Below are 15,174 nucleotides of genomic sequence, written 5' to 3' on the forward strand. Positions count from 1 at the left end.
AACAGGAGTGTGGGATCTGTCCCGTAGGATTCCACGTGATTCAGTCTTTATGTTCATGCTGCTTTACTAGTGTGCAAAACTTTTGAAAGAGCTTGTTCAAATCTTTGGAGCTGGGTGTAAACACACCTCTGTAAAGAGCTTAAGGGCATTATTACACTAAGCACCAGCTTGGGGGGGAGGGTATCCCAAACCCCAAAACTATGTGTCACTGAAGGAAGAAAGAGGGGACAGTGGACTTAATTTTGAGCATGACAAGGGACTGAAGGGATCACAGCGGCAGCATCATGCAGACATGCAGCTACTGAGGACCTCAGCTCACATTACAAAATCCTTTTGTCTCCCACGTGTCTGTCCTGCCCTGACAAATAAATATGCTCAGAACTTCATTCAAAGGCACACACAAACCCAATTCAGATCGGGGCCAAGGCACACAGAGAGAAGCGGCTTAGGTCTTCCCCCACCAGATTTTTTACTAACTTGGGGGGGGCACTGTTTGCCCCCTTGGAGAAACTTACATGTAGTCCATCAGTGTGCATCAGTTTTACTACTAGGGCCATTTTGGATCATTAAAGTGACATGGAGAATACCACGGTCCAATCCATATTGCATCTGTGTGCACCTGGGAGTTAAACTCTGGACACAGAACTCCCAGACCATGCTTGGTTAACAGGACTGGGGTGGACTTGCAGGGGACACAAGGAATTTGTAACATGCAATCAGGGAGTAGATCGGAATGGCTAGAGAGCCCAGGTGCCAGCAAGTAACTTTATCACCCAACACTAGTTTCCAGTAACCACTCAGAAGCTGCACATCTGAACTTTCACATGTGATTCCCTGTGCAGCTAGGGATACAAGCATGTGAATCAGTGTTTCCGTATGCATTTAGTTGCAGCTAGATTGGAGTGACTGTCTAAGCCAAGAAAATGCCTGATATTCACAGATACTTTTCTCAGTTTCTCTCTTGCTACTTACTGTCGTAATTGTTATTTAAAGTTCCTATTCTAGGATGGTCTTTACACCACTGCACTTCTCTAGGTTTTTGTTTTGTAGCTGCTTTGTCATTTCTCCAAACATTGATATTAAAAATTAAATTGATCAAAAACAAATGCCCGGGTCCAACGAGCCACAGATGGAACATGTTCACAGAATGGACTTCCTATCTCCTCTTCCCTGCATCCTTTCCCCAAAACTGCTCCTGAAATTCAGAGGACTCTTGGGAACAGAATGGGGTGTTATGCAACTGGGGGGTGGGCTGCAATTTGAGTGGAAGAGTGGAAGTAAACCCCCCACCCTCCTGCATGAGCTCATCGGAGGCAATTTTTGCCAGCTCCTTTCTCACTGCGCCCCTTCAGGACACATGCCAATGTGTTTCTGAGGGAACCTGGATTCCCAGGAGCAGTTTCTCAGGAGGGCACAAGAGGAAAGGGAGAAATTAGTTCCATGAACTTTTTCTATTCACAGCTCATGGGACCCAAATTCTACTCACAGCTCACTGGACCCAATCCAAAGTTTTCACTTTGCCTTTGGGGACAAGGTACTCAAGGTGGCTAATATCTAAAAGTTTTAAAACAAGCACCCAAAATCATATTGAGACAATAATTCTAGCTTTAAAAAAATAAGAATAATAAAAGTATACTTATTCCTCTCTTGGCTGGTAGGAAACAGCTTTTCATTTCACACAAGAAAGGGCAAAAGTCAAGAAGGGAGCCCCTAACCAGCACCCCTTCCCCAGCCAACTGCAGTCTACATCTGCCTGTGAACTTCAGTACTGCAAGATGCTCAGCAGCCCAGAACTAGTAGATTAGTCATACCATGGCAAATAACTTCATGTTCAACAATAAAGCTATTCATATTTCCCCTTCTGGAAAGAATGTACACTCTTTTTTCTTTTCATTTCACAGGAATAGTTAAACCTAAATTTAAAATAAAATAAATCCACCCCTACGGGAATATTGCAAATGAAAACATGACATGTTCATTGCAAATTAGCAGGACAAATTGCTAGCCTCCAAATTGGAGACTAATTGGCGAGATAAATATAGGCTGTGGCTTTCAGACAGAGAAGGCTTCCTGTTCTAGTTCTGTAGTTTCAGGAGTATAAAGTTTCCGAGTCCAGAGCAAGGCAAAAAGGCCTCGTTGGCTGTTCCTTTGCTTTATGAGGACTGCATGAATATAACCAAGTAAAGAATTCAGCCTCCAAGTTGAGTCTGAGTTCTCTTGCTCCCAAGCCTTCTTTAGTGGTCCACAGGCCTTAAAAAATTAACTTCATCTCAGTCAACAATCTTCACTCACTGGAAAGATGACATTTATGCTCTACAAGGGGTATCCAACCAGCCCATGCACCAAATGCTACTTACCCTGATGTTACCAGACACCACCATGTAGTGGTTGCAGTCTCACACGGGGATCCAAGGAAACCAGGGTTCAAGTCCCCACTTTGCTATGAAGCCTGTTGGGTGATCTCAGGGCCGTCACTCTCTCAGCCTAACTTTTATGTCATGGGGTTGTTGTGAGAAGAAAACGAGGAAGAGGAAACCACGGATATTCTCTGACCTCTTTGGATGAAAACACCTCAAGGCTCCTTGTGACACTGTCTCTCCAAAGAGCTGCCAATCTAGCACCTCTCCGTCTTCCTTCTTGATGTTATCTTCTCCCCCCTGTCTGTTTATATTCTGCCATCTTTATGATTCTGCAGGAAAACCACTGACTTGCCCTTGCCTGTTCTCCCCCAACAACCAGGGCCATGACATTTCCCTTCAGCAAGCTTCCACTCCTAAGTGAAGCAGGCCTTGCCTTGGATGGCTGGTGGCTACTGGGTGTACTCCAACAGCTTGATTGGGTGTCAGCAGAGATGGTCTGGGAACTTGGGTGTAGCCAGAGACTTTTCCGACTGTCTGGCAGCAAGGAGCCCTGTGGGGTGGGGGCTCAAAAGCTGTATCATTAATCTTGCAGGGATGGTGCTGTTTTGCACACTATCCCATACAGGGATGCATGCCTGCTTCCCCACTTGTCACTGAATGGTTATCACAAATACACCTGCCATGCTCTCTCCTTGTAATGAAAATGCAGAAAGCTACTGCCTTAAACTTCTGACCACTCGAGGAATGGGAAATGCATAGCATTTTAAGTTTCCGCAGGACTCTGACTGAGACCACAAGACCAGGTCGCATATGTGCTTGCATGGATGGAATTAAACTGAAGGCTGAACTCAAAGTAGATGAGGAATATTCAGGGACAAACTGGATTGGGTTGTGGTGGGTGAAGGATGGGAACCCCTTAGGGCCGCCAGCCTCCACGTGGGGCCTGGAGAGCTCCCAGATTATAATTGATCTCTAGGCTACCAAGATGAATCCCCCCCCCGAGAAAATAGCTGCTTGGAAGATGGACTCTGTCACATCAAACTTGCTAAGGTCCTTCCCTAAACCCGTCCTCCACCCAGGCTCTACCTCCACAATTTCCAGAAATTTCCCAACCTGGAGTTGGCAAACCTCGAATCCCTGTGTATTCATCATTCTATCCACCCATTCTCTAAAGCAGGGCTTCTGTGTTTGTTTTTTTTAAACCCAACCCCAGTGCTCACGGATGCGGGAAGCGAAATTCTAACCCCATCCCCACATGTGACCTCACTGTTCCCCCTCGCTTTCAGCACTTTTATTCCACTCTATCTAAATTATATTAGAATGGGGCTGGAAGGAAAGTGTTGAAAGCTATGGAATACCGTGAAGTAAGATGGGAGAAGAGTGCAGGGGTTAACGTTCCTTGCCCAGACTCTTTGTTCTTGTTTTTAAAACCTACACCACCTACCCACCAGTGGTTTAGAAGCGAAAGGGGGACTCATGTATAAATACATTTGCACTTCCCCAACTCCACCAGGACACGACTAGATCAGTCCTCTAGTTTTGGTGTTGCAGGGGAGAATACAGACAAAGGTAATTGCCAGGAAACATCTCAGTGCAACAGAGAGAAGAGCAGAAGCAAATGCAACTGACCAGGGCTATTTTTGGGCAGGAACGCACAGGAATGGAGTTCCGGCTGGCTCCTGAGTTGGCCACACACAGGAGGAACTCATTAGCATAATAGGCCACACCCAATAGCAGAAACTCATTAGGATTGGCTACATTAGGAGTGTGTGGCCTAACATGCAAAGGATTTCCTGCTACAAAAAAAGGCCCTGGGTGTTGACAACAAACAAGGTAAACAGAATAAGAAGGGAAAGGTGGGTGTGGCTGGATGACCACACTTCTGGTAACACGGGGGTGCAGCCTAATGTGGTAATGAGTTGTGCTATTGGGTGTGGCCTATTATGCTAATGAGTTCCTGCTGGGCTTTTTCTACAAAAAGAGCCCTGCAACTAACTAAAAAAAAACACCTTTGCTACCTCTCTGCCAAAACAAGGCACGCAAGGCTACTTATGTAAATTCGTGAACAATGAAAAAAGAAAAACAGCAGCCGATAAAACCAGTTTTAGAGAAGCATAACTGTCCAAAGGAAACATTCAGAACCAAAAGCAGCTGCTGAAACATAACACAATCTAAGCAGCAGAGCAATTCTTCAGGTCAAAGGAGCTGTCTAACACACACACACACAGAGGCTGCGCTTTCTGTACTTCTAGAATTAACTGCTAATTGTTAGCAAACACCTCTTGAAACAGCATGTGCTAAATGTACACATCGGCTGTAACAGAACATTTTTGACAGAGAACAAATTGAAAGGAGACAAGTGATTCAAATGCAGTGACAGTAACTGCACAGGAACAACCCTGCCAGGCATAAAAGGACTTGGGCAGATGGATAGGAAGAGAAGGAGGCCAATCTAGGCTTCAGGAATGTCATGGCTTAGGAAACACAAAATCAGGAAAACACATTTTTATTTTGGTCTCCTCCAGAAAGTGTCCTGGCACTTTGCGATGCTAGATTAAACCAAGTCATGCAGCACTGTTTGATGATTTGGGAACAAGCAGCTTTTGGAAGGAGAAATATTTTCAAATCGATGAGAAAACATGACCCAGTTCTCACAGTTCCATCAGTGTCAGTTTGAATTAGTTGGGCTTTGGTGAAATTATTCTACATTTGGGCAGGTGCGATTGGAAGGGAGGCCCTACCTATGCGATTCTGAGGATCAGTTTGTTGGATTCAAACAATCTGGATGCTAGCATCGTTCTTTCCTTCCCTGTGAAGGATGTGTTTTCAGCATTTCTGGGCAAAGGGATAGGAGCATCTGGATTGGGGAATGTGGGGGAAATGGCATGCTTCTGTAAATTAAGATAGATTTGCAGATAAAAAGGATATGTTCTCTTACCAAACATGCACTTTTATTTATTTCCATATGAGATCAAGAGAAAGACTGAATTTTACTAGTGGGATAAAGCCCTGTTAGGCTAGGTGGCCATTATCTACTGAGCCAAAGCCGCCACGGTAGGCAACTTTAGGTCTCCTTCAACTTCAGCTTCAAGCTGAACATTCCACTTCTTCTCCATGGCTTCTTATAGGCTTAACAGCGTCCTGTATTTGCAGCCACTGAAGGCAAGCTACTGGACTAGTTAAACTCTCGGTATGAATCTTTACATTGGCACTCTAAAGCACTGAGGCAGCCCAGCTGTTAATTAGTGGAGTTGGAATTTGTCAGTTTAGCCAAACTAGGATCAGTTTCTTAAGAAAAGAAACGCTGCGGTGTAGGGATCAACTTCTTTCACTAAAACTCCTTCTCTGGGTCTTAACACAATACACATGCCCTCTGTTTTGATGGGAGAAAGGCAGGTCCAGGCTTAAGGGCAGATCACAGTGCAATCCTACCAGCACTTTCCTGGGAGTACATGGGATAGACCTGAATAGGATTCTGAGTCGACTTGCTTAGCGTCGCTCTCTCACTTCATTGGTGCCAACCATGCAAGCGGATCTTCATAGAAAGAGCAAGTCCCGAGGCACACAGCTCATTCTTACCTGCACCAGAGTCATTTGGGAGCCAAGGGCCAGCAAGATCTTCTCTGTCTTAGTGGGGTACGGGTTGTCTCTGTGCTTGTACAGCCATTGCTTCAACGGCCGTGCCATGTCCTGCAAAGCCTGGCGCTTGTGCCTCACCTTCCCACTGTTCTGACGGGTGCTGTAGAGCAAGGAGGGAAAGATCAACAAGAGGGTAGGTTGAGAGAACCGGCTGGTCAACAGTTGACTGGAGAGGGACTCATACCTTTCCACCCTATCACCAAAAGCCACAGGGCAAGAACCTTGTGCGCTCAAAATAAAGTCTAAATCCAGGCCAAGTGCTACAGAATCCACCCAAGGAATGGTGGAACTGGACTCCAGAAACTCATAATGGAGATTATCGTGGTGTGGTTTTAGAGAAGAGAGAGGAAGAAGAGATTGGATTTGTACCCCACCCTTTACTACCCGAAGGAGTCTCAGGGTGTCTTACAATCTCCTTTCCCTTCCCCTCCCCACAACAGACACCCTGTGAGGTAGGTGGGGCTGAAAGAGCTCTCTCGAGAACTGCCCTTGAGAGAACAGCTCTGAAAGAACTTATGACTGACCCAAGATCACACCAGCAGCTGCATGTGGAGGAGTGGGGAATCAGACCCGGTTCTCTCAGATTAGAGTCCGCACTCTTAACCACTACACCAAACTGGCACATATTCCCTGTCCTGAATAGTAGGCATACATCTCTATAGGGAAAAAGATAACAGGTTTCTTTCATCCCCCAAAACTGAAGGCATGTTGGACTGCATAGAGCAACAAGCTGCTGTTATCTAGAGACACACCGTTCGTGCTCCACCCAAGGTTTTAAACCTATATTGTACAAGGAAAATAAAGAGTGTGGAACATATATGTGATACATAAGAAGGCTGCATCTACCCACTGAGGATTCTCTGTTTCCCTGTTATTGCCACCATGAATGCAAAGGCATTCATGCAAGCTGGCAAGGGAGCGCTCATACAGAAGCACCCACCATTTCCCCTGCATTTTCCCCTGCGCATCACAAGGCCTGGCAAAAAAGTAATAAATCAGTAACTGCTAGGCTGCTACAGTGCAATAATGTCATTATGATCAATTGCTGCAATATTTATTTATTTATTTATTTTATTTTATTTTTGGGATTTATATCCCGCCCTACCCAAGCGGCTCAGGACGGCTAACAGGCAGCAATGCCGGATTAAAAGTAAAATACAATAAAACATACAGTAAAACATTATTGCATACAATAAAAAGGTGCTCTACGAATCTCTAAGACTCCCCAAGATGTATGATATCCCACACTGGCAGCCAGCGATATTAATATTTCCCCATCTCTGCCGGGTGACATCTACCCCCCTCCCCACTCAATGATAGGGGTAGATGATAAGATTGTATCACGGTGGTGGAATAGTGGCGGCGGCAAACAATATAGTAGCTCCTCTGAATCCCGTTTATATTTTTAAGTCTTCCGCTCTTTTCATTGTATTTCCACAAGATAAAAGTCTAAAGGCTTCCTTTTTAAGAACAGGAATGCTGGGAATTCAGATGACCTAATCAACTGTGGAAACAGATCATTGTCATGTTACTGCCCTTGAGCTATCTAGCAATTACGAATTTTTTTTAAAGCCTGGGGTGGCCACAGGGGGCTAAGGCAAGGGAAATGGCACCGATGTGGGCAGGACCTTTAAAAAAAAAAAACAAGGACCTTTCCACCCACAGAGTGTGCAAATGCACTTTGGCTGTGACCTTTCCAAATAGACTGTCTCAAACCAGGGAATTCTGGAAAGTGGGGACAATGTCATGTTGGTGCTCCAAAAACAAAATTCCAGTTTGAATGCCGAATCAAAGCGAAACCTTCACATGAAAGCAACCAAAGTCAGATCATTGTTTCTTCGGTCTCAATGCAGTTTGCTCTGGCTGCCAGTAGCTCTCCTCAGTGCTGGGCAGAGGAAAGTCCTTCCCCAAGAACTGCTATTGGAGATCCCAGGGATTAAAACTGGGACCATCTTCTGTAAAACATGTCCTCTACCACTGACCAATAGCTTCAAAGAACAAAAAGCAACCTTACATAAGAATGCAATGTTCCTTGTTTTATTCTCTTTCTCTCTTGCTCCCTGCCGTTCAATCCAATCTCACCTTCATTCAGTTGGAAATATGAAAACACAGATATGCATATGTAACATTATAGCCATGTGTCAGAAAATTATAATAAATATCATTATGGATATCTATATGGTTTCTAGTATATCTTCATGAACCATGTTCTGTGAATTAGGAAAGATGTAAGTCATGATGTAAAATCTGTGCATACGTATCACGCATACATGCTAAGGTGATTTAATTTTGAGTTTAACACATCTGCCATTTTAGCAATCAGATAAAGGAGAGAACCAGCTCAGTGAAATGGTTAAATTGCTGGACTGGGATCTGGGAAACCCGGATTCAATCCGCACTCTGCCATAGAAGCCTGCTGCTCACAAGGCTGCTATTGTTAATAAAAACTGGAGAAGGACCCCACTGAACACAGTTAGACATACTTGCAAGCAACAATGCACACGATGACAGTGAACGTCATTTTGTTGGGTCCTAAGTCCTACTGAGGAGCTGGGGGAGCTCAAGTGGTTAAGATGCTGAGCTGCAGGCTGTGGAAGGTCAGTAGTTCAGCAGTTCGAGACCCGAGTGTGCCGCATGACGGAGTGAGCTCCCGTCTCTAGTTCCAGCTCCTGCCAACCTAGCAGTTTGGAAGCAAGAAATTGCAAGTAGATAAATAGGTACCACTTCAGTGGGAAGGTAACAGCGTTCCGTGCACCTTGGTGTTTAGTCATGCCGGCCACATGACCACGGAAACGTCTTCGGACAGCGCTGGCTCTTCGGCTTTGAAACGGAGATGAGCACCGCAACCCTAGAGTCGGATTTGACTGGCTTTCGAGCAAGGGAACCTTTACCTTTATGTCCTACTGAAGGAACAAGCTTGACTAATCAGTCCTGTTGTTTAGTCCTGTCCAGACTGATCGACTAGAGCTCAGAGCCCTAATCCAACTGTAGTTAGTTACTGTTATTATTCAGGAGGGTATTTCTACACAGAGGATATGGCTGTACTGTATGTAACAAAATGGTTCAGAATGACACTTGCGTAAAGAGTTCTGGACTGTGGTCTATACTACGGAGTATATTTCCTACTGTCTGTTGTTGTAAGTTGGACCCTATCATGTAATTTTAGCATCCTTGAACACTTAATATTAATACTTATGTTTTGCCCCAGTTCTGTTTGTATTTCTGATTCATTCCAGATTCCTACAATCCAAATCCTATTGCACTGTCTATTGTATTTCCCATCCTTTTGATTGTATTGACTTTGTGTAATCCACCTTGAGTCCTGGTAAGAAAGGCAGGCTATAAAAATATAAATAAATAAAAAAGATTACCAATAAATGCCCCAATATATTGGCATCGCTGTACAGTAACACCAACAAGATCTCTCTAAACAAAACAGAAAGGAATAGTTGAAAAGCCTGTATGCATATCCTTTAAAATGGGATTTGTGAATTGCAGGCTGTTGGTCGGTGCATGTGGAAGTGCAAACTACTATTTTAGGTTCTGCAGCAAAATGTAACTCACTCCATCTCTCTCTAGGCTGCATGGAATCTACTCCAACTAACCATTCCGACATCAATGAACATCTACAGAACATCAAAACAACACTGCCAAATAGCAAACAAACAAACAAAACTCTTGCCCAAAGCTTGAGGACACAACACAAAGAGCCTGCCTAGTCGTAGCTGTGTACTCTGAGAGCCTGAGCTGTACAGCAGTTTGGAAGGGTGTACATAGCCTTTCAATTTCTTCTGGAAATAAAGAGCCTTCTCTGAACAGGGGAGCTGCTGAAACACGGCCTGACCTTGGAATGGGGATTTTCTTTTTTTCTTTTTTGAAAGAGCAGACAAAACAGCATTTGCTAACAGAAAACATTTGGTGCTCAGCATAACTCTTCAGCCCCTGTTCATGTCAGACAGGCTGGCTGACATGCAGCGGTATTCCCTAGTGAGCAATCCTGATCCTGCAAAGCTGCTCAGATGGGTCTGCAACCAGAGGGAAGGAGTCCGGAACAGCTGCTGAATGCCACACACATAGACTCTTCTACTCTGCCATTGCAAAAGATGTTTCAAGTTGACATCATGTGGTATAAGACCACCTGTACTATTCCGGTCAGGAGTTCCTGCCCTGGTACATCAGGAAGTAGCTCCGCGGCTACAGAGTCTGTCACACTACCAGAGGCGAGGAAAAAGAACCAGACACATGCAGATAGTTTACCTCCCATAATTAGATTACCCCTGGTTTAATTGAATTCACCCCCTGCTACTCCTTCAAGAACCTCAGAGCAGCCTGTGGCTTAAGTATGGTTCTCAGGCAATTTCTCAGGTAGACAGTTTCCCATCTAGATAAATCCTCTCAGCTTTAGCTGTTCAATTAAATCATGTACCATCCAACCAATGTTCCCTCTAATCCCCCCCCCCCCGCTGAGCGGAGCAGTTCATATGCTGAGTAGAATAAAATGGCTGAAATCTTAAAACGGGCAGTGGGCAGTGCAAGACCCTGAGTGGCTCCAGACTGCTGCTGGGCGGGGCTTCCTGTGTCACTGAGCGGCTGCTCACATGCATAGCTTAGAGGGAACAGTGCGATCCAGCTACTCTCTAGGGCAGAGTTGTTCAGATCCAGTACTTCCAGTCATCACAGAATGTTGCATCACTAGTAAAATTCCAACTATTCTGTGCTTGGCAGAATTTTAGCAATATTTCATCTATACCTATGTGGTAGACCCAACAATGCAGTTGACCCAAGCCGGGATCCCACAGAACCTTGGGATTGAGGGAGCAAGGCTGCCGTAAGGTCAGCTTTAACACAGAGCCATTGCAAACAGGACCCAGGTAAAGAAATATTGTTCTGTGCTCACAGAATGCCTTGACGGGTACCCTGCAATGAATCTGCTCACACAGGGACTCAGACTTCCCAAGAAAGGGTAAAGAGACTCCTGTAACAAAGCAATCGCTGCGGCACTTGCGAATTGCAGAAGAAAAGTTCCAAATAGTTGCTCTGCCACAAACTGTCCCTGTGGATATTCCCCCACCCCCCCAGCCATCTGCAAATAATATCATACCAATTGTTTGAGCAAGACTCTTTAGACAGGATAGGAGGATCCAACATCTTGTTTTGTGTCAAGCAGTCTGAACACTTGACTATTCAAAATGTTTCAGCCAATCGCATTCCACTCCTCCTCACCAGCACTCCAGGCCTCACATCTGCTTATGGTCTGGTGGCCACGAGAGCACCACCCTTCTGCATGTGTCAGGAATTTACACATCAAAATCCAAGCCACCCTCTGAAATGGAGTTATTTCAGCTCTCCGCTAAGACTCACAAAATAGGTGCTGCAATTTTGTTTGGGGTTGTTTGGGGTTTTTTGCCCAGTTAATGTGTGATAATATAAAATTCTTCACCTCATGGAGTAAACCCCTTCAGTGCTTGATGCGGAACTTGTTGGATTCTCTGGACTTGGTACTGCCAGGGAACCACAGAAAAATAGCAGAGTGCTCAAAGGCTTTAAGACAGCCGAGCTTGAGGCTAGGTGTGGCAACAGACTTACAAAGTCACACCGAGGCAGTAGTCGGTTCTAAAACAAATAAGTAGCTTTTATTAGAGGAAATACATGCTTGAGAGTGCAGGTTAGAGATAAATACAGATTACCTATTCTAACTAACTAGATCGTGTTGGATGCTAGACGGAGATCAAACACCTTCTTTGTGTGCATGAGAGAGAGAAGAGAGGGTGAGAGCGGAAGAAGAGGAAATTGCCCCTAAGAGTAGCATTCTACTTCAAAGGAAAGGATCAGATAGCAGGAAGGAAAGGATGCCCCGTGTGTCCTGACCTCTCTATCTGTCTAAACTCTTTGGTGCCATCTTCTCAAGTTTGAGATAGGAGACAGAGCCAAGTCCTCCACTTCTAACAGAACTCTGTATATATAGAATGATTTTACATTTTTATACCAGCTGAAGTCTGCCCAATTAATGATAACTGAACAGCCTACTTGCATCTTTAGGTGTGTGCTGGTTCATCATATACATCCTGTCTTGTGGATATGCACACCCACCTAGTTCTAGGAACATTTTACTTAGAAGTCTCACCATGTTGACTGACACTTGCTTCCATGTATGTATGTATAGAAGAGGAGCTGTGGTGCCCTGGATAGCTACAAGCACAAGAATGCCATGCAATCCAATTAAAAGCAGGGGGAAACCCATGCAACACAAGCTCTGTCTCAGTGGCTGAGATGGAAAATCTAGATATAGACACCCTGAAGTGCTCACACATTGACATGGGGCCCAGTCCACCTGGAAGTCTGCCTGCAATCAAATAAAAATGCCTGCTGTGAAAGCAGTTTGAGAGCTCAGTTCTCGTGCATAGCCTATTTCAATGGGGCTTGTACATACAAGCTCTCAGATGATAGACATCCCATGCATCTATTTCTCGTGCCTCACGGCATACAAAATTCATCTCATAGAATCTCAGAGTTGGAAGGGGCCATACAGGCCATCTAGTCCAACCCACTGCTCAGGGCAGGATCAGCCTAGAGCATCCCTGACAAGTGTTTGTCCAGCAGCTGTTTAAAGACTGCCAGTGAGACGGAGCTCACCACCTCCCTAGACAGCTGATTCCACTGTTGCACAATTCCTACTGTAAAAAAGTTTTTCCTAAGATCCAACCGGTACCTTCCCACCCCTTAATTTAAAGCCATTATGTGCAGTCCTAACCTCTGCTGCCCACAGGAACAGCTCCCTGCCCTCCTCTAAGTGACAGCCCTTCAAATACTTAAAGAGAGCAATCATGTCCCCCTCAGCCTCCTCTTCTCCAGACTGAACATTCTCAAGTCCCTCAGCCTTTCCTCATAGGGCTTGGTCTCCAGGCCCCCTGATCATCCTCGTCGCTCTCCTCTGCACCCGCTCCATTCTGTCCACATCCTTTTTAAAGTGAGGCCTCCAGAACTGCACACTCCAGAATTGCACACTCCAGGTGCAGCCTGACCAATGTAGTGTACAGCGGGACTATGACATCTTGTTATCTGGATGTTATCTCACCCTCCCTCGGGTAGGACCAGCTCTGTCCTGGCATTGTAATGCTCTGCTATAAAAGAATGTGAGCTGGAATTGTAATACCACATTTTTGCAGAAGGTGCTGCTCTCGGGCTGCATCTGCTGCTGTTTCTATTCCCCCCCCCCCCCCCCCCACACACACACCTTTATTTTAGCTTCTTGGGCTTTTTGCAGGCTTGTATTTTATTTGAAATCTGAATCTGCCTGAATCAGCTGGTAATAACATCTTGATGAAACACAATCACTGTCTTGCCAACCAGAGATGCTATTAGAAGTATGAGCTGACGCTATTTTTTAAAACTGGCAATTTGACAATAAAAATACATTTTCAGGTTTTTACATTTGGGGCATCTCTGAAGCACCTTGCCATGGCTCCATCAGTCGAGAGGTACAGCCTGGGGCTACGCATGGTAGTTTAGTCCAAGTTTGTTCAATAATAGGCGTTATTTTCCAATAGGCATATGGGGGACCTGTGGTTCTAACTCTGCTGAATGGGCTGTGTGCACCGCCCCCTTCCTGCCTGCCTAGTTCTAAACACGCCGTTTAGTCCAAGTTTGTTCAATAATAGGCATTATTTTCCAATAGGCATATGCGGGACCTGTGGTTCTAACTCTGCTGAATGAGCTGTGTGCCCCGACCCTTCCTTCCTGCCTAGTTCTAAACACCGCAAACCAAGTTCTTTTGAGTATATAATTTAGCATAGATTAATAAGAGCTATAAAGTATTTTGATATACAATTAACAGTAAGCACATTTTAATGGATTTGCAATCACACTGAATAATGTAGACATTCAATTCCATTTAAAAATATCTGAATTATCACCTCCTGCTTTCAAACTGTCAGCATGTCCTTAATCCAAGGGATTCTGCACTGTTTACATAGCCAATTTTCATACATTGTCTACATATCTCTTGGCCTTTCTCACATGTAAGTATCTGCCAGTACTTTTAAGACAATCGGTTCTCGCAGATCAGTTTTTAATCTACCCTTTTTTCCAGATAGCTGTCCATCTCTCTCTCACACACACACACATACACACACATCCTTTCTCTACAATAAGGAGCAGGTTTCAGATCTAGCAGCCAGCTGTGACACACACAGAGTATTGACTGAAATTAGCTTCAGTACCTGCATCACTGAAATTCTCTGCTTGGGGCACATCATGAGATTTGGCTTGCTGAGTATTACATGCTTAAGGCTGAAAAGTTAAAGGAGCTAAAGTGCTAAGCTTTATAAAGCTGCAACTTTTTTAATTTTGAAGCTACTGCGTTAGGCAAGAGCGGACCCCACCACCAGTACCCGCAGCTCCAAGGGTAGCAGTGCCCCCCCACACACACACACACTCAGAGAGAGAAGCCCCCTGGGCGGCGACTCCTACCCGGTCCTGCGGTGCCGAAGGCTGAGGTTGTCCTTCATGGAGGGGCTGTCGGGCATGAGCACCTCCGGGTGGGGCGAGACCTCGAGGACCCCTGCGTAGGGCCGGCTGCCGCTGCGCTCCCTCTCCGTGGCGCCTTCCTCGAAGAGCACTTGGCCGCTGAGCTTGTTGAAGACGATGGTGTTCATGGTGCGGCCGGCCGGGAGGGAGCTTCAGGCGAGGGCGGCCCGGCGGAGGCGCGGGCCAGACGGCTGGGCGGGCGGGAGAGCGCGCCTCTGGGACGCCCCGACAGCGGCTGCAAAGGGAAGGCAAGCGGCAGGTTGGTTAACCCAGGCAGGCAGGCAGGCAGGCAGGCAGGCAGGCAGGCAGGCGAACCGCTCCTAGCCCAGCCCGGCCGCGGGCCGCAGCTGCTGCTCTCCCCGCTGCTGCCGCTGCCGCTACTAGGGTTGCACTGAGCCAGGGCGAGCTGCTGGGGAGGGAGGGGGAGCGCGGGGGGGAGACACAAGAGGCGCGCCAGCCGCAGGTCTTCCGGGCTGGGGGGGACGGCCTCGATCCCGCGCGAGTTTACAGGAAAGAAAGCCCCCTCCCCCCCCCCGCCCGAGCTCCAAGCGCTTGACTAGTCTAGGAGGGTTCGGAGACCAGACCACCAGTGCGGCTGGCTGACATCGGGGCTGCACGCAGGTGGGGGGGGGGGGGGGGGGGGGGGGTG

At 46.2% G+C, this 15,174-nt stretch overlaps 1 protein-coding gene across 1 annotated transcript in view; it reads right to left on the reverse strand.

The window, feature by feature from the left end:
- The window catches only part of MKX (mohawk homeobox), a 69,102-nt gene extending 54,355 nt beyond the window's left edge, over positions 1-14,747 (reverse strand). The window contains exons 1-2 of the mRNA XM_015423387.1: positions 14,469-14,747; positions 5,940-6,099 (exon numbers count right to left, since the gene is read on the reverse strand). Coding sequence (XP_015278873.1) covers positions 5,940-6,099; positions 14,469-14,653 — 345 coding nt within the window. The 5' untranslated portion in view covers positions 14,654-14,747. The remainder of the gene's footprint in view (positions 1-5,939; positions 6,100-14,468) is intronic.
- Positions 14,748-15,174: the final 427 nt, after the last annotated feature.

This window comes from Gekko japonicus, unplaced genomic scaffold, assembly GCF_001447785.1.
Source record: "Gekko japonicus isolate JY-2015 unplaced genomic scaffold, Gekko_japonicus_V1.1 scaffold1820, whole genome shotgun sequence".
Classification (NCBI taxonomy): Eukaryota; Metazoa; Chordata; class Lepidosauria; order Squamata; family Gekkonidae; genus Gekko; species Gekko japonicus.